Raw genomic sequence first — 17,835 nt, 5'->3', positions numbered from 1 at the left:
GGGCGGGGACAGCCTGCTGGAAGTGACGAGCGGCGCCCGCTCCGTCCCTCGGGGGCCGCGAGTGCCCCAGCGACCCTCCCGGCCCGCTCGGACCCTCCTGCCGTGCCAGCCGCCCTTGGGATGGGTGCTCTCAGCAGGCTTTTAGGCAAGGACGGATTAGTTTCTCTGCTTTAGTTGTCCCTTTTAACCATAGCTTTTTTATTTTTGCATTTTAACCAGATGTCGGTGCCCAAGCCATGGCCACACTTATTCCCAAGGTAAGAGTTAATTTGTGTCTCCAGAATAATTCTGTAGGAGACCATGGCCCTGCAGAGCCATATGTATCGGTGTAGAGGGTGCAGGTAACAGGTGGGAAAGAGAACAGCCTAAAGGATAAAGTAATCAGTTTGTTATTTTGCAACTGTACAATGATTGTGGTCGTGATTGGAGAGATTCACTGTTCCCACGTAAACCACAATTACTGCCTCCTGTTCCTCTCTCTATCTCCATACTGTGAGGCAAGTCAATCAGAAGTTTGCTGTGCCTGCTACAACTGCTTTCATCACCTGAGCCGTCTCAACTCTAGATCTGCTTCTGGATACACACCTGTTCCATTAGAAAAGAAACAGGAAGCAACCTGGATGAAAAGTATCTGTTCACAAGGGTCTGCTTTGGCTTGGGAAGTAAAATCTCCATAGGCTTTTCATGCAGTGAGTCCCAAGGACACAGCTCATTTCGGCCAGGGTTGGGGAGTGAGAGCAGGAGAGCTGCACTGAATCACCCGGGGAGGAATTTCTGTTTACATGGGCCGTAGGGAAGCTATGGGAAGAATTAGCTGTCAGTCTCCAGATCCACTAAAAATCAACATTTTGGACCATAGTTTCGGTAATGTGTAATTCTGAGCATCTTGGTTTCACGTGCTTTGTTAAGACACCTTTTTAAACATTGCCATTACCATTCTAGCTATGGTAAAGCTATAGATGTGTTCAGATAATTGTTTTGCCCAAGACCATCACACAGCAAGACAATAGCACAGCTGAGGAAGAGAATCTCATTCTTCTGCTTGTCTGCTTGATGACCTACTCAATCAATTCAAACTAAGCTCTTGCTAAGTAGAAGCCTTAGTTAAGAACCTTCTCCGTAAGTTTTAGGCAGCAATTGTTTATATAGTGTAGTGAGATGATACCAGTTCGGTAACTCTAAATAGTGGGAGTTGATTCAACAGTGTCTGTAGCAGAAAATAACCACATTCAGTGTGGTTCTTGGCAGTGTTCAAGGAAATAGTGCAATTTTTGAACTCAGTAAAATTTGTCCTGGAAGTTAAGTTTGGCTCAAGAATATAACAGCAGGGCATCTATTATGCGATCAGAAAGCAAGAGAGTAAATGGCTTGGACATGTTCTTAGCCTGTCAAATTAATGACTGAAAGTACAGCAAACTCAAGCTCCAGGAGAGGTCAAACATGTACAGCCTGGCAAGAGGTGGCAATGAAAGAGCTGATAGCAGCTGGCCTGGACTTGAATAGAAAGTGCATAAAGGGTTTTAATACCTCTATCTGCTACTGTTGTGGGTCAGTGCTTCAGTGTACCCCGGAGTGTCTGTAAGACTCATTATCATGGCTTCACTCATCGGATCTGCATCCAAATTGCATATTTTCAATTAATGTACAGCCTGGCAAGAGGTGGCAATGAAAGAGCTGATAGCAGCTGGCCTGGACTTGAATAGAAAGTGCATAAAGGGTTTTAATACCTCTATCTGCTACTGTTGTGGGTCAGTGCTTCAGTGTACCCCGGAGTGTCTGTAAGACTCATTATCATGGCTTCACTCATCGGATCTGCATCCAAATTGCATATTTTCAATTAATATACGTAAGGCATAGCAGGAAGAGCAGAATGCCTTGTCTGATCTGTTCTTGGGGAAGAATGGGCAGCTTCAATTGATGTAGGTTGTTTCACTGTGCAGCAAAATCAGGATATGCCAGAAATTCACTCTTGTGGCTCAAGAATTACATGGTGCAGAGGCTGTGACTGAAATAACTGTCCTTGTAAATATCTTTTCTTCTAAGTAAAGTTTATAGTAACACACTGATTCTTACTATTACCAGTTCATGCAGTTTCTGAATTTTCTAGCAAGCATTTCAGTTTCACCTGCAAGTTCAGGGCTGGGCAGAAGTAAAAGGAAGTGTAAATACCTGTTAGTATTGCTCCCACATGTACAAAAGATGTTCTTTATCCAGGTGCATGTCGAGGATATCTCATGTATTTGTCTTAAAATCTGTTCTGAAGGTTAACACATTTTTAGCACCTCTCAGCTTGTATGTAGCAGCCTGTGTACTCTACACAAACCTAGTTCTACTTACGGTCTTTGCAGACTGCAAACAAATTGTCATGCAAACTTCTTGATAATTCAGTCAGTTTTTGTAGGAAATAATTCTTGAAAGAAGGAAAAAACAACCGTGTTTTGCTGAATTATATGTTTCAAATCAAGTACTTGGATCATTTAATTTCACAAACAACAAGGGATCAAATGGGTAACTGTTACCTAGACTAGCTGAGATGACCTGTGCAAATGTATTAGTGATTCTAAAAGCAAGGGAATCTGTCAACTCTAGTGTTGAGAAACAGATTAAAATCACTTTTTAGTCCCTAACTTTACTGTTTCATTTCCATTCCAGCCCCTGAACGGCCTACCCTGGGAAATACAGACTATGCATTTGAGGTAAATTGAATAATAAAATATATTTGATTTAAAAGTAGTGTACACAATACTACTTGCCAAATATGGCATTTGACAATATTTACGTTATTAAATATTTCTCTTTCACTTTGACTGCATGGGACTAGGTGCCATTTCTCCCTTTTTCCAGAAAAAAAAATGCTTTTTTTTTTTTTTCAGATGGCCATTTCAAACATCCGATATGGAGAAGGAGTTACAAAAGAGATTGGCATGGTAAGCTGCTGTGGTGTAGGTCCATCTCTGGTGAAAAGCTGTTTTCTGAAGGGCTGTTGGTGCTCTCAATCCATTTTATAGAGGAAAGCTTATACATGTTATGTCTGAATCTTCACTGCTTTGCAGCATGTGTGGTCATACACACCAGTGTAAAACAGTTGGAAGATACTGTTGGGTAAAGAACAGAAGTGGGGTAGAGTTTTGCTGTGGTCTACGTGAGTACATGAAATGCAGCCTAATGGATAATTCGATCATTGATGATTTGCTAGGATTATGCAACTGTTTTCCTCTGACTGGGAATTTAATTCAGAAAGTTTTGAATCCTGGTGACTCACCAGGATTTTCTCAAGATCACTTTCATCTCTTCTGGTATTCATTAAAATGAGTCAGAGACTTTCCATTAAATTAGCCTGATACTCATTCAGCTCTGAGTTTGCACTGTGAAAGTGTAGAGCTTTTGTTTCAGCAGTGTGAGATGATTCACCTGAGTACATTGTTCCAGTTTGCCTTTATCATTGGGTTTTTTCATTTATCATTTTTCCTCCTTTCGTGGCATTTCTGGCATTAACAGTTCTCTTTTTTGTTTGCAAATTTGTCAAGTAAGGTAATAGTCATATAGTAAATTAAATTAGACAGAACCTGTGTCCTTAAACAGCATTAGAATGGTTTAGAATTGCATGTATTATATAGCTATTGTGACAATTTAGCAAAGGTTAGGATGTAGTAGTATTTTTCTTCCTTTTACCACCTTATTTTGGTTTTTCATCAGTAAATTAATACTCAATATTGAATTTTCAGGATTTTAACGCTGTACTTTCATAGGCAATTAGGGGAAGTAACCTGTGAAAAAGCCTTTTTATTGTCACAGGAATTGTGTAGGAAAAAAACATTTCAAAAAATATTTTACATTTTACTGCAGTCTTAAGTTGTTTCATGTGGCTCAACAACTTGAGTTTTCTTGTCATAAGACTTCAGCTATATAAGTTTGGCGGCTTTAAACTTAATGCTGCTTTCTGCATCCTGTATGTGTGTGGTTAATGGCCTTTAGCTGAAATGGTTTCGAAAGGTTTACAATATCCAACTGGTTTTAGGTTGGGTTTTTATTATTATTAAATTATTACTACTTATTATTATTAAATGGTTCAGTTGATTTGGATTAGTGTTTAAATAGATCAGTGTATGATTTTACAACAGCTTTTTGGGTTTTAATTTCATTGTTATTGTAGGACCTGCAGAATCTCGGTGCTCGAAGAGTTTGTTTGATGACAGATAAAAACCTCTCCAAACTCCCTCCGGTAAATGCAGTGTTGAATTCCTTGGCAAAATATGGTATAAACTTTCAGATGTATGATGACGTCCGAGTGGAGCCAACAGACCAAAGCTACTACTTACTTCTGGACAGTGCCCTTCTCCAAGCAGTGCCCAGGCCTTTACAGCATTCCATGAGGCTGTTTAAACAATCTCCTTGTGACCTGTACTCTGGTCTTGATAGTTTCTCTGGGTTCTGTTTTTCTCCTGACTAACTGGAAAGCCTTTCTTGTTTTCCAAGTTTCCAGGATGCCATTAAATTTGCTAAAAAGGGAGAGTTTGATGCCTATGTTGCTGTTGGAGGTGGGTCTGTAATAGACACTTGTAAAGCTGCCAACCTGTATGCAGCCAGCCCTACGTCAGAATTCCTGGATTATGTCAATTCTCCTATTGGGAAAGGGAAGCCTGTCACTGTGCCCCTCAAGCCGCTGATCGCAGGTAAAGCAGGAGGAAGGTGTGTGGAGAGTGAGGGCTGGGGGCAGGGGAGTCATTCTACACTCCCTGTGATATTTCTCCCAGAATTCGGTTTACCATGACTGTTTCAGCTTCCTTTGGTCTTACTTCTCCTCTAGCTGTATTCACCAGTGACTTTGCTGTTTACTTCAGCGGAAGTAAAATCAGAGGTTTTGTCTTGTTTAGCTTAATTAGTTCTTTTACTGAGAAAAGAGATTGAGGTGGCAGTTTCTCTTTGATCTGTTGGCTTTGGATCAGGGATACCTCCAGGGATATCCTGGGTCCTATGTTTTTGGTAGTTTTACTATTGTGGTTTTATTTATTTATTTTTCAATATTATATATTACTTATTATTTGTTGTTATCCTCGTTCTTCCTTTTAAGTTCCTACGACATCTGGCACTGGAAGTGAAACCACTGGTGTTGCCATTTTTGACTTCAAAGAACTAAAAGTAAAAACTGGTGAGGTTTTGGTGTTTTGTTTTGGGTTCTTTTGTTTGGGTTTGTTTTTGCATGTTATTCAAACAATTGCTTTTCCAGTGTCTTTGTATTTCCCTGCCTTGAAAGAAAAGGATACTGCATGTCATTTCAGGTGTCATTTTGCTTGATTCAACTGCCACAGGCAAATTGGAAGAGCTTAAGATTTCCTCCTTGAATTAAATTCATAGCATATTAGCATAATGAAATACCTATGTAATATAATGGATTATAGTTTGAAGGCAAAACAGGAAAACTAAAATCTTTCAAGTCCTTAAATGGCAGAAAATGTTAATTGCAAAGGAAATTTCTACTTATATTCAGGATCAACCAACTGTTCCTTATTTCCTCTGTACTTTTCTTTTCTGCTTTTAAGACTTCTGGTTCTTTGTTGTGTAATTGCAACCAAATGTTCCTTTTCCTGACTTTTGAAACCTCAGGCCTGGCATGCTGTGCAAGTGAGGGACACTGTCTTCCTTTGGCCTTTTCATCCCTTGCAAATAAAGATTAAGGCTAAAATATCATTACTTCTAAATATGGATTTTATATGCCACACAGTCTCTACAGTACTTGGGACCCAAATGGGTATGCTAAGGAGTACTGACAGTAGCTCAAGCTGTTTCTAGTCTATATGTACTCACTCAGTCTGTGTCTGTCTGTCTCAAATCTACATCTGTGCTCCCTTAACCAAAATACAAGGACATGGTTGTTACAGATGCTGAAGACAACAATTGGCAATAGCAATTGATGGTAGATGCAAACCAGTTTTGCCTTCTGATTGTTCACAGAAGATACAAATCTAAGAATACTGCAGATGCTATTCAGCACAGACATTTTGAAAGTATAGGCTGCTCAGGGAGGGGTTGTAAACAGAGAGAGAGCATTGTCTGGTATAATCCACTTCAGGCAAAAGTCTCAGATCATGTAACTCTGTTACATGGACTTCATCATCAGTAAGATTTACATTTGTAGGTCTTCCTTTCCCTTCTCTCCCTTTGCCTTTATGTTCATAGTTTCAAATTTTCCCCTCTTTATTGTTATGTTTTGAACATTAAGCTTGTCTTGTCCTGTTTTGTTGCAAAAAATCTTTAAGTCATTTTCCTATTGCAGGTATTGCTTCAAGGGCCATTAAGCCAACATTAGGCATCATTGATCCTTTGCACACACTGTCTATGCCTGAACGAATAGTAGCCAACAGTGGCTTTGATGTGCTTTGGTGAGTTTTCTGTGTAGGCTGCTACTTGAATTTATTACAGTTTTGTACTTTTACTATGGTATTTGTAGAAAAAATATATTTTGGGAGCAGAAAAGTATGATCTTTTTTTCCCCCTGTCCTGTTAAGGTGAGATGTTATACTTTCCTCTTAGTTTGTTTCACTGCCTCCCTCAGGATGTATGGAAACAACTCACTCATTTGCAGAAACCTTAATGTTTTTGCAGTGCACTGACAAAACTGTTTGCTTCCAAGATGGTTGTTGCCAGGGAAGAGAGTGCAGGTGTCCCTTTTTAAGAGATCATGGTGATGATGAATCACAGTTGTGACAGCATTTAGCATGTCTCATGGACGTGGCAGGGAGTAGAGAACAAGGATTTTCTAACAAAAGCCATGATGCCTCTACAAAAGTTTGTAAAGACTGGTGAGATGCTGGCAGCTCTTCACCCAGTTATGGCCATCTTCAGAACCTCTCATAATTTGCTTTTCACTTGGCACAAAATCTTCTTCATCTTAAACCTAGAGCTTTTAACTGCACAAAATGCATATTGGCATTTGTATTTGGAAAGCCACAGCTTCTGGGTGCTGTGCATATTGAAGTAGTAGATGAGTAATGAAAGTGTGATTTCTCAAGTTTGGTGAAGCACTGTGAGCCACAATGTCTGTAATGGAATTGAGGCATTTGTTCATCAATGAAAATGTTTTGTCTGTAGTATTGTACATCTAAATGTAGGCTGTGCCCCTTCTGTATGTGGTCAGATTCTAGAGTATCTGGGAGATGAGCCTGTTGGCAGTTCCACTTAGCCTAAATATCGTACTCCTAGTTCTTTAAAGGTCAATACTTCTAAAAGAAAGGTAGCTTATGATGCTTCCAGTGCTAATGGCTCTTACAGTTCCTGTCCTACAGAAAGGAAATACATCCATTGCACATGTACAGTGAAAAGCATTACAGACCAAGGTGCCAGTGCATCCAATCTAACTTTAGGCATGGTGTGAGCTGATAGATAGTAACTGTGTTTGGATTGTCTTCTGTGTGTTTGTTGGACATTGAAGCATTCTGAAGGTGCCTGCCCAGCATTCTCTCAGTTCTGCCTGTGAAATTATATTTCTGGTTTTGGCAACCAGTAAACACCAGAAATAAATAAGAACCTGGATTCAGAGGACAGCAGGACAGTAAAATGGAGCTGTCCCCCTTAAATAATTAATTTTTTACTCTTTCTGTTAGCCATGCTCTAGAATCCTACACTGCTCTTCCTTACAACAAGCGCAGTCCCTGCCCTTCAAATCCAATCAACCGACCAGCTTATCAAGGCAGCAACCCTGTCAGTGATGTCTGGGCTCTTCATGCTCTGTCTATTGTGGCTAAATACTTGAAAAGGTAATACATTTAACAGCCATCTCCCTTGCAGTATGTTCAGTCTTCACTGGCCTTGAAGAGATGCTTAGAAGAACTTGAATTTTAGGCAAGCTACGACATTAAACCCTTGTTTTCTAACCTGGGGTTTTCTTACATCAAGCAAAAAATTTTTTCAAATAAAATTGTAAGTAAAATTGGGGTTAATAGGTTGTCTTGAGGAGGTAAATTTTTAATGCCTCTTTGAACCTGTTTCAAAAGTCTTCTGTTAAAGGTATTTCAGGCTGCTGGGAGCAGTACTCAGCATAATTTTTCAAGAATCTTCTTTCTATGGCAGTATAAGAGGAATATAAAACAAACTGAACAAAATACTGCTGTTGTGATTTCTCTGACCTTCAGTGTAAATTAAGACACACATCCATCAGGAAGGTAGCAGCATGCACTTACGAGTGTGTAAAATTATGCATTTATTGAAAACCTGCTCACACTTAGAAGACCTTCAATTTAGAGTAAGTATTGGCTTAACTGGGAGTTGGTTTTGATCCCTACCAATAAAGTTTTAGCCTGTATACAGCTTTTGTATACCATGTGCACTTCTATTAAACAACGTGGGGTTTTTTTTGTAAAAGACTTTTTACAGTACCTGGCTAATTAAAATTGTTGTTTACTGTTCCTGTGGAATCTGTTAATGAGACTTTTTTTCCTCCTTCTTGTCAAACCACACAAGGAGCTTGAGGCGCAGGAAGGCAAGGAACTCTGTCTTCTTCCCACCCAGGTGGTGAGGTCTAGACTGTCACCTAATGAGATGGTGAGAAAGCTGGAGTTATCTTGGAGCTGTTACACAGAATTGCCAAAGCTCCTACGTAGAGTTGCTTAAATCACCATTGATTTGAATATAGTTAAATTCACTCTATTTACTCATTTTTTGGAAAAAAACGAATGGAAATTTGCCCCTAACTGAACCAGTGTGGTCTACTTAGGGATCCAGAAGCAGGAACATTCTCTTACTGAAGTGTGACTCGATCAATTTCCAGCATTTTTATCTCATCTTAGCTTAGAGACTTTTGTATATCTGTCCTTAAAGAAGCCCTGTCTCCCTTTTCCCTCCTGAATCATTTGTTAATTCACTGGTACCATTGCCTTCATGGTGCACAGAGCCATCAGAGACCCTGAAGACCGTGAAGCAAGAGCCAACATGCACCTGGCAAGTGCTTTTGCTGGTATTGGCTTTGGCAATGCTGGTGTTCATCTGTGGTGAGTGCAGAAAAATATTAACCCCATCTGAATTGGGCTTCTAGCTAGTGTTTGTGTCAGATTGTCAAGGACATCTCTACCTTTGTTGCTGAACGTATAGCAAGAGATTGTAGCCTGGCCAGGGGAGCTGTGTGTTGTGAGAAATTGATGGGCTCTTGGCATTTATATGTATGAGGATTGTGTATTCTAGCTTGTGATACTCAAAACCAGTCATGAAAATTACAAAACATGGCCTTCTTTACCTTCCTTGATAGTAAAAACCAAAGTAAAAAAATAATAAATAAATAAATGGCATTTAAGATGTTAGGTTTCATGCTAGCTGTTCTGCAGTGAGACAGCAATGATGTAATCTTGTGCTTTTCCTGAACTGATGCAATTGTCTGTAAGTTTGTCTGTGGTGAAGACATTCAGCAGGCTGAAATGAGCTGTAATTAGTATTGCAAGGCAATGTAGTGTCATTTGGATGAAAATCTCAGGGAAGCAAAGCCTAAGCCTGAATTGGGTGGAGAAGTTGTCAGCAGTCATTCTTTCCAGAGACCTTCCTTTCATTCCTTTTCTTTGAGCAAGTCTGCTCTTTTAATTGCACTTTAAAATTAATGTTTATTTTTCTCAGGCAGTGTGATCACATACGGATGCAGATTATGGTATTTTTGGCATATGTGTATTACTTTAGGAACTGAACATCTTTCAGTCCAGTTAGTGGAGTAATATAACTTCACACTCAGGAAGGAGGTACTGGTTTTTACAGCTAGGTCCCTGAGGTGCAGAGGGATGAGGGTTATCCCAGTCTAACATCCCTACCATACCTATATGTGAATAACTTGTGAGTATCTGTGCTAAAGGGACTTGCGTGCAGAACACTGACCACACAAGGAACCGAACACAAATTTTCCAAATACCAGGAGAGCTTCCCTAACCACTTTGTCTCTACTCTCTGTTCCAGCCATGGAATGTCTTACCCTATTTCTGGTTTGGTGAAAACTTACAAACCGAAGGATTATAACGTGGATCACTCTTTAGTGGTAAAACTTAGTTTATCTTTGTTTTTGTATTATACTTTTCAATCCTCTCTTTCCTGTCATTAATGAGCATTAAAGCACATTGAAGTTAAAAGTGCGTGTCCTGTTGATGTGATTTTTCTCTTTTCTTCCCCAGCCACATGGCCTTTCTGTGGTGCTGACATCCCCAGCAGTGTTTGCTTTCACAGCACAGATACATCCTGAGCGGCACTTGGAAGCTGCAGAGATTCTAGGTAGGAATCTCTATGGATACAGCTTACATGTACAAATGGAATTATTTCAAAATGTTCTTTTGGTAGAAAAAAAAGAAGTGTGCAAGCAACTGTCATTGGTTGTTGTGGGAGTTTTAAGTTTAAAAAACAAATTCTACAGTGCAGACTTAGGTAGCATAACGCTGGATTTTGATGTTGAATGATGCGGTTAGAAAAACAAGCTGGAAAAGTCTGCTTTTTGGCTGGAAAACTGGACAGCTGAAATCAACTGTAGGTCTGTTACAAGCCAGATGAGAGTAGGTGTGATTGGCATACCTCTTGGTGCTTTAGGGAAAATAGTTACCGTAAAGCGAACAAGTACTCAGAGTACTCAGGCACATACGTTTGCTAAAACGAAGGATTTTGCCTAACAAATTCCCTGCTTTGGCAATGAATTAGAACAGACAGATGTTCTGCATCACTCCTGCAGTTTTTCCGTGGCATGTAGCTTTGGGTTTCGGTCTCTCTAATGTGGGCCTAAGCTTCTTTGTAGGTGTTGGAATGTCTCAGTGGCTGATGTTAAGGGAAAGCATGGAGTACCTCTTCTGTGGACACATCTGTGGTGGCTGAGAAGTGGATTAATGGACAAAGTAGCCTTTTCTGCTTCTCAGCAGAATAGAAGTAAATGCTGCAAGCTGGCAGCTCATTTAAAGGTTACCTTTTTATACAGTGCTTTGTTATCTGTGCAGCCCATCACCAAGAAAGGATACCTCTCTGTTGCACCCCCAGCATGACTGTGTGTAATAAACCAGCTTCCAGTGATGTAAACTCAGAGCTGTTAGCAATCTAGCTGTGACAGTATGGCTCTGAGGTGAGCTAATTTATTTATGTCTAAGATGAGGTTTTTTGTCTGCACTAGACTCTGTGTTGTAGCTAAACTGCTGCTAATACCCATGGTGTCTGAGGAGCAGTCACAGTCACATGCACAGCAGTGTGGAGAGCAGAGGGAAAGCAGTTAGGCCAACACTCCTGGTATTTGGAAAGCTTGTGTTCAGTCCCTTGTATGGTCAGCCTTCTGTATGCAGGTCACAGCAATCCAGTCACATGTGTGACTTGCTTGTATAAGTCATCTCAAAGTATTGAGGGTTTCAAGAAAGAGTGGAACTTTTATATGGACAGTGAAAATACCACAGTATTTTAAAGAGGGTGTAATACAACATGGTTAGAAAAACTAGGTTGCAGGAGAGTTCCATTTATTTAATAAATATTGTCTGTGAGGTTTTTCAGGCTTCCTCTAAAATATGCAGTCCTGCCTATGGTCAAAACCAGAATAGAAACCTGGGTGAAATCACATACTAAGCTACTAAACATCTGTGTTCCTACAGCAGTAACACACAACTAAAATTAGACTAAGAAAATGTTTCTGGATAACTAGTCAGCACAGCATATCAGAGAATTTGAACTCTGGCTCTTTTGAAACAAGTGGCTAAAAAGCAGTTCCTTTAGGTTTTGTGGTATTAATTGCTGCTGTAAATTCTGTATTTAAAAGTTCTGTTAATTTTCTCAGTAGAAATTTTAACTATGTCATTGTGTGCCTTGCTGTAAAGGAACTCTGCCGAAAACATGTCATGTGGAGTTTAATTTATTAATTCCCATCTGGGTTGTTTACTTCTAATTCCAGTCCAGAGTCCAACTGACTACAGTAGCTGATTCAAATCTGTCATGTTGCCAAATGCAATGACTAAGAAGGTATTTTATGACATGAAGCAGATTACTAAATAGTTATGTTGTGTGTATGTACAGCTGTGAATTTGGGTACAGCCAGAAAAAGCTCAATACCTCCCTGGGTGGATTCCTAAGCAGTTGAAATAGTCATGCATGTGGCCAGAAATTTTCTAAGTGCAATCAAAGACTGATGTATCTTTCAGGTTGAGCAAAAAGAAAGTACTAGAACTATAGCAATATTTTAAAACTTCCCATCACATTTGCTGTCATGTTTTTCCCTTCTCCCTTTCTCTTTTACTTTACTATCTGAAAATAGTGGATTTATATCCTAGTTACTCCTCCACAGCAAAACCCAGGATAAACTCAGTCTTCATGGCATAATCCCAATAGCACAAGACTTTGTACAAGGCTCTGTCATATCTTATTTATCAATTTTTCCCAGACATTATCTGCTACAGCACTGCCAGTCTTACTACCCAAATATCTGAGGTCTTCAGATAAGCTTTTAGGTCTTCTTTTACCCCCCTTGTTCACTTACCTGCCTTTTAGTGTTATACTGAATTGATCAGGATCACAGAAAATATTTTTCCTGTAGCTATTTAGTGCACTTACTCATCTCTCAGTATGGCACTTGGCCCTAACACAGTTCTGGTGTAACATCACTGAGGTTACACAGAGAACCAGTTTATTTCAGGTTACTTTGGAAAGAAATCCTATGGAGAAACCTGTGTCTTCTCTCTGGGCATGCTTTTATGTAAGTCCTGACCATTCACTGAAGAAGGGGAAGCAAACTATTCTGTAAGAAATACCAGTAGTCTTTCATTTTATATCGATGTTTTAATTATGATTCAATACATGTTTCAAAGGTAGTAGTTCCTCCTCCTCAGTTCTACATTATCCTACACAAGTCAGCACATAGTCAAATAGCATTAAATTTAGGCTTTACTCAGCCCCCTAAACACTTCCATGGCATCTCCTGCCTTTTTCAGCCTACGTCCTGTAGTCCTGTCTTTGAATGTGTAATGGAATAGAACAGTCCTTGCCCTCTAGATGTCAGCAAACTCAAGGCCTTAAATTCAGGTTAGCATTTGGCACACTGTCCATGAAAATAAATACCATTGACGTTCATGCCTTAGCTTCTTTCCTCCCAGCAGTTAGTCAGACTGAAAAGTGCTTCTCCCTGTAAGCACAGAGGGAAAGGAAGTTAACCTCATGTGGCAGTTATTCTTTTTGGCAGCAGTTACCTGTTTCTGATCTTGTTTTATTTCACCTTTCACAAACTATTCCAACTGTAAAATGAAGTCTGATTCCTCTTTCTACTTCATGTCGCTTTTAGGGCAGTGACTGTTATGTATGGATATGTATTCAGCTGATATTATGATTAAATTAAGTCCAGAACAGGCTTCCTCTGCTCTCTCCACCCTACAGTCAAGGCATTATGTCTTATTTTAGGAGCTGACATCCGCAATGCCAGAATCAAAGATGCGGGGTTTATTTTGGCAGAAACGCTCCGGAAATTCCTATTTGATCTGAATGTTGATGATGGCTTAGCTGCAATTGGCTATTCCAAAGCAGACATCCCTGCATTAGTCAAAGGCACTCTGCCTCAGGTAAGACAAAGAGCAAAACAGCTTTTCTTGTCAAATAAAACAGAACAGATTTTTCAAAAAACAGAAGTGCTTCTTTTCAAGGAAATGTTATTTCTATTCCTACATGAAAACAATTAAAATGGAGAAAATTATGAATAGTCAACTGTATTTTGTTTCACTTCACGGTTTAGGTTTTTCTTTTCAGTGGGATGGAGTGTATGCTGCAATCTGGTTTTCATATGGATTCAGAAAAAATGGCTAGGTGTTTGGGTTGGGTTTTTTTAAAATGTCACATTTTTGAAAAAGGATGTTTTTCACAGACCTTTGATCTTTGTAAAGATCCTGTTTTTTCTTATCTATCTCTATTAATTATGTATGCAGATGGGCTACAGATAAAGCCTTAATACCAAGTGCTATCTGGTTAGAATGACCAAGCTCACTTTGCATTAAACTTTCCATATTGAGAAGTTGCATTTTTCTTCCCAGATGGCTTTTTTGTTCCATTGACCCCCATCAGAATTTGAAATAAGCTCCCCTGGGATGATACAGATTAAACTTGTAATACCCTTTATTGTTTCAGTGCTCACAAAGACACTGCAAAAAGCAACACACCACTCTAAAAGCAAAATCCAGTGTTTTCATTGTAAAAAGACAGTTTGATTCATATTCTGTGGACTGTTCTGGCTACTTAGTGTTTATTTCCACCAAATTGCAAGAGAAATAAATACTGCAGAGAAAACGAAATTTTTGTAGCCCAAAACATTATCTGTTTCTTACAGCAGACCTCTCACCATGTCTAGTTTTTCTCATTCATAAATCTCAGAGCAACTGAAAACAGCTCTATTAACAATAAACATGAATATTCCTGTTTTATACCTGAGAAAATGGCACAAAGGTGCAACCGTTTAGGATCACACACAACAGAGTGGTGGCAAAGCCAGGAAGAAAACTAAGGTCTCTGAGTGCCCATCAAATAGGCTGTGCATGTAAATTGTTATTGGGCATCTGGAGGTTTTGTTTTTATAAATACATTTCTTTAAAACAATTAGGTTTGGGTCATCACAAACACAAAGTTTCATTGAAGACAAGTTTTGCATAGCTGGGGGAGTGGGAAGGTTCTTCACCAAAAGGTGTTGAAGAGTTTGTTTGTTAGTTTGTTAGCTTTGATCCAATTTACTCTTAATTCTTTCACTGTCATCTCATGGCATTGATGATTAATTGTACTGTGTAAAATAAGGTGACCTAATTGTTTCTCAGACCTTACTTTTGTATATGAGATGTAACATGATAAAAATCTATTAGTGTTCCTTAATAGTCCATTAATACCCATAGTGTTAGTCCATACAGTTCAATCTTTGTTATATATTTTTTTATTTTTATCTTGCAATAGGTTTTCTTTGTAATACAGCACTGACCCATTCACATCAGCCAAGCACTGTGGTGCAGTGGTGATAGCACTAAGAAGGCTGTAAAGTGTATTCCACACTGTGAAGTGCAGGCTGCAGGAAAACTAATCTGACTGTTGGGTTTGGGGTGGGAACTCTTTTGGGACAAACATCTGTGCTTGAATTTAAAACAGTCTTATTTTCCTTCCTAAGCGAGTCTATTGAAATTGATCCTGTTTACAGACAGCAGTGATTCTAGCAAGGAAGATGCTGGCTAGAGGTCTAAGGTGGCTGGCCCTGTAGTGGTGTTTGAGAGGAGATGGGGGACTGAAAATGAGAGATGGTGGAAGGGCTGTTCTCTGGCCCACCCATTCCCTCAGATGTCCCAGAGGCAGCTGCAATGGGGCTGAACCCCTTATGGGCCTCCCAGGGCTGCTTGGCTTTGGCACTAGACCAGGATGCACTGAGTCAGACTGAGGGAGCCAGGTCCATGCTGTCTGGGCACCAGCAAATATCAGGAAGCTTGTGCAGAGGTGGTGCTGGTGCCTCTGTGTCGAGGGATACAGGAGCAGCATCTGCAGCCTTCTGTCAATATAGCTGGGAAATGCTACAGTCTCAGGCTGATTGTCTCCTGCCACCCGGTGTGACTTTACAGATAACTCTGGTCATCTTGGTGCACAGAGCTGCAAAGCTGCAACTTGGCCCAGAGTGTCTTAATATAAGCCTGTTGAATTTGTGAATACTTGAGCACTGAGTTGTTAAATTTTGCATATTGTGAGTCTGAAAAAAACAACACACTCTTGCCTTAGTGCTATTTGAATTTTCCATTTGGTTTCAAAACTGCAACGAAGAATCTTAGCCTTCTCTTTGGCTGGATGTGTGTGTAGGTCAGGGATGGGGAAAGAGGTACCATGTGATAGCTGCTGCTGCACCAGCAAAGCTTCTCCTGTAGGTAAAATTATGCATACAAATCTGCTCTTCTCAGATGCATCACAAGCCGTGCTAACCACAATTATGAACTGTGAATACCACAGCTGACTTCCTCACCATGCTAGACCAATATTTCCCATTAGGTCTGCAGTGCGGTGGCCTCTCTTGCTGTGTAACCACATCCAGCCTGTCCACAGATCGCAGCCCCATGGGCTGAGGGGGAGTGGAGTGGCTGCAGCATTGCACTGCAGCGTCACAGCCAGCAGTGCTGTGTGCTTCGCTCCGGAGGGAGCTGAGCTGAGCCTCCTGCCCGGGCAAGGGGCTGGAGGAGCCTCTTGCCCAGCATCCCACTCGGTGTGTGAGGCAAGGATGCCAAACGACATCCACTGTCTTGCATGTGAAAAAAGGGGAAGAAAATTTGGAGCTTTTAAAGGAATAAATTCCCAGTGAGATGCTGAAGCAGGCTGTAGCAGAAGAAACTCCCTCTTGCCAAAATACACCACATGCATCTGCATCTAATGCGTTCCTAGAGTTGACCTGGCCTTTGTAGACATTTGCAGTTCTCCCCAGTCTTTCAGTGAAAGTTAAAATCATTGCTTGTTGAGACCATAAAAGTGCTAATCATAACCAATATGAGTACATTAATGTTAGGCCCTTTCAGCTGAGCATTTCTGCAGAAACCAAATGCCTGCAGTAATACCTGCCCTAAGTAGCACGGGGCTTTTCCCAGTGGCCACCACTGCCTTTGTGTTTACTTTGTCAAGCAGAGCAGTGTAGCATATTGCTGAGTCTCATTTCAGTCAGTGGGACTTCAGCGCCCAGAAATTCTGTTGAATCACTGTTCAAATGAAGACCAACCACAACTACTTTGTATTCTGATTCCAAGGTGTTGGGACTGTTCATTAGGCAGTTTCATACCATCCCTTTGCTATGGCTCTTTTTTGCAGTCTGAGTTACAAGTGCTGATACTCTTCATATTTACAGCTGTTCCTAGGCTTTGAGAGGTGGTGTATGCTGAAAGTCCCTAGGACTCAGACTCCTAGTTCCAGTGCTGGCAAGTGAATAAAATGGACTGTATTCCCAGGATAATATCATCCAGTGTACTGACCTCTGTGATGGACAAGACCTGTGTTTGCAGCACTTGATTCTGCAGCTGAACTGCATTCTAATCTTGATTCTGTGTATTTAATTATAGGCAATTTTAGCTAATAAATTTTTGAAAGTATTGTACAGCTGATGATGCCTCAACCTTAATTACTTCATTACTTATTTGCAAAACCTTGTTATTCTCTGTGAAGGATATTAATACAAAGACACATAGTTCAGCTACTGTTTGATTAATTTTATTTGCAACCTTTCATAATGCAGTTTTTCTTTAATCTTGCAGGAGAGAGTGACTAAACTATCACCACGTCCCCAAACAGAAGAAGACTTATCTGCCCTCTTTGAGGCTTCCATGAAGCTTTATTAGCTTAAACATTGTGTTCTGAAAAGTGTGCTCTGTTCTAACACAGAGGTAATTTCATATAGATACGAGGCTAAATTTGTTTAGAGCATGAAAGAACTTGGATACCTTTGACTTTTGTTCCATTGTACAATGCTAAAAGGTCACATAATTCATCTTTAACTAAATGGTGCTTTGAAGTGAAGACTTGACTGTGGTTTCTTTTTAGCTCAGTAGTCAGTGGAGCAGGTTTCTTGCGTTATTGAAGGCTTTCTTGTGCTTTAGAGGTGGTCAGAGGTGGAAAAATGTTTTAAGGGATGTTCCAAACCATTTTGCAAATTATGTTTCTATTTAAATCTACACATTTAATACCTGTTTGGAAAAGGCCTTCTGAAAATTTGCTTTGGGTTAAAATTCTGACATATATTGTCAGATATTTATCTTTCCTTTTGAGATCTATATGAAGTGTTCATCAGAGGAGCAAAATCAGAGTAAAACACAGTCACATGCTCAACAGGAACCATGTAACAGCACAACAAACATCCATCATGGTCATTCTGTCTCCCTG

At 40.0% G+C, this 17,835-nt stretch overlaps 1 protein-coding gene across 1 annotated transcript; it reads left to right on the top strand.

Annotated features, from left to right (window-relative positions):
* Nucleotides 1-219: 219 nt before the first annotated feature.
* On the top strand, nucleotides 220-17,590 carry ADHFE1 (alcohol dehydrogenase, iron containing, 1; the record flags this gene model as incomplete). Its single annotated transcript, XM_009075493.1, has 13 exons — nucleotides 220-257; nucleotides 2,653-2,696; nucleotides 2,874-2,927; nucleotides 4,154-4,302; nucleotides 4,471-4,673; nucleotides 5,072-5,149; nucleotides 6,275-6,380; nucleotides 7,602-7,754; nucleotides 8,886-8,984; nucleotides 9,928-10,006; nucleotides 10,140-10,236; nucleotides 13,372-13,529; nucleotides 17,211-17,590. Coding segments are annotated over 13 exons (1,342 nt in total), but the record flags the coding sequence as incomplete, so codon positions are not given.
* Between the last annotated feature and the right edge of the window lie 245 nt (nucleotides 17,591-17,835).

The sequence above is a fragment of the Acanthisitta chloris genome, unplaced genomic scaffold (genome assembly GCF_000695815.1).
Source record: "Acanthisitta chloris isolate BGI_N310 unplaced genomic scaffold, ASM69581v1 scaffold33755, whole genome shotgun sequence".
Classification (NCBI taxonomy): Eukaryota; Metazoa; Chordata; class Aves; order Passeriformes; family Acanthisittidae; genus Acanthisitta; species Acanthisitta chloris.
Note: the sequence above shows the minus strand (reverse complement) of the source record. Positions and strands in the feature narration are given on the sequence as shown.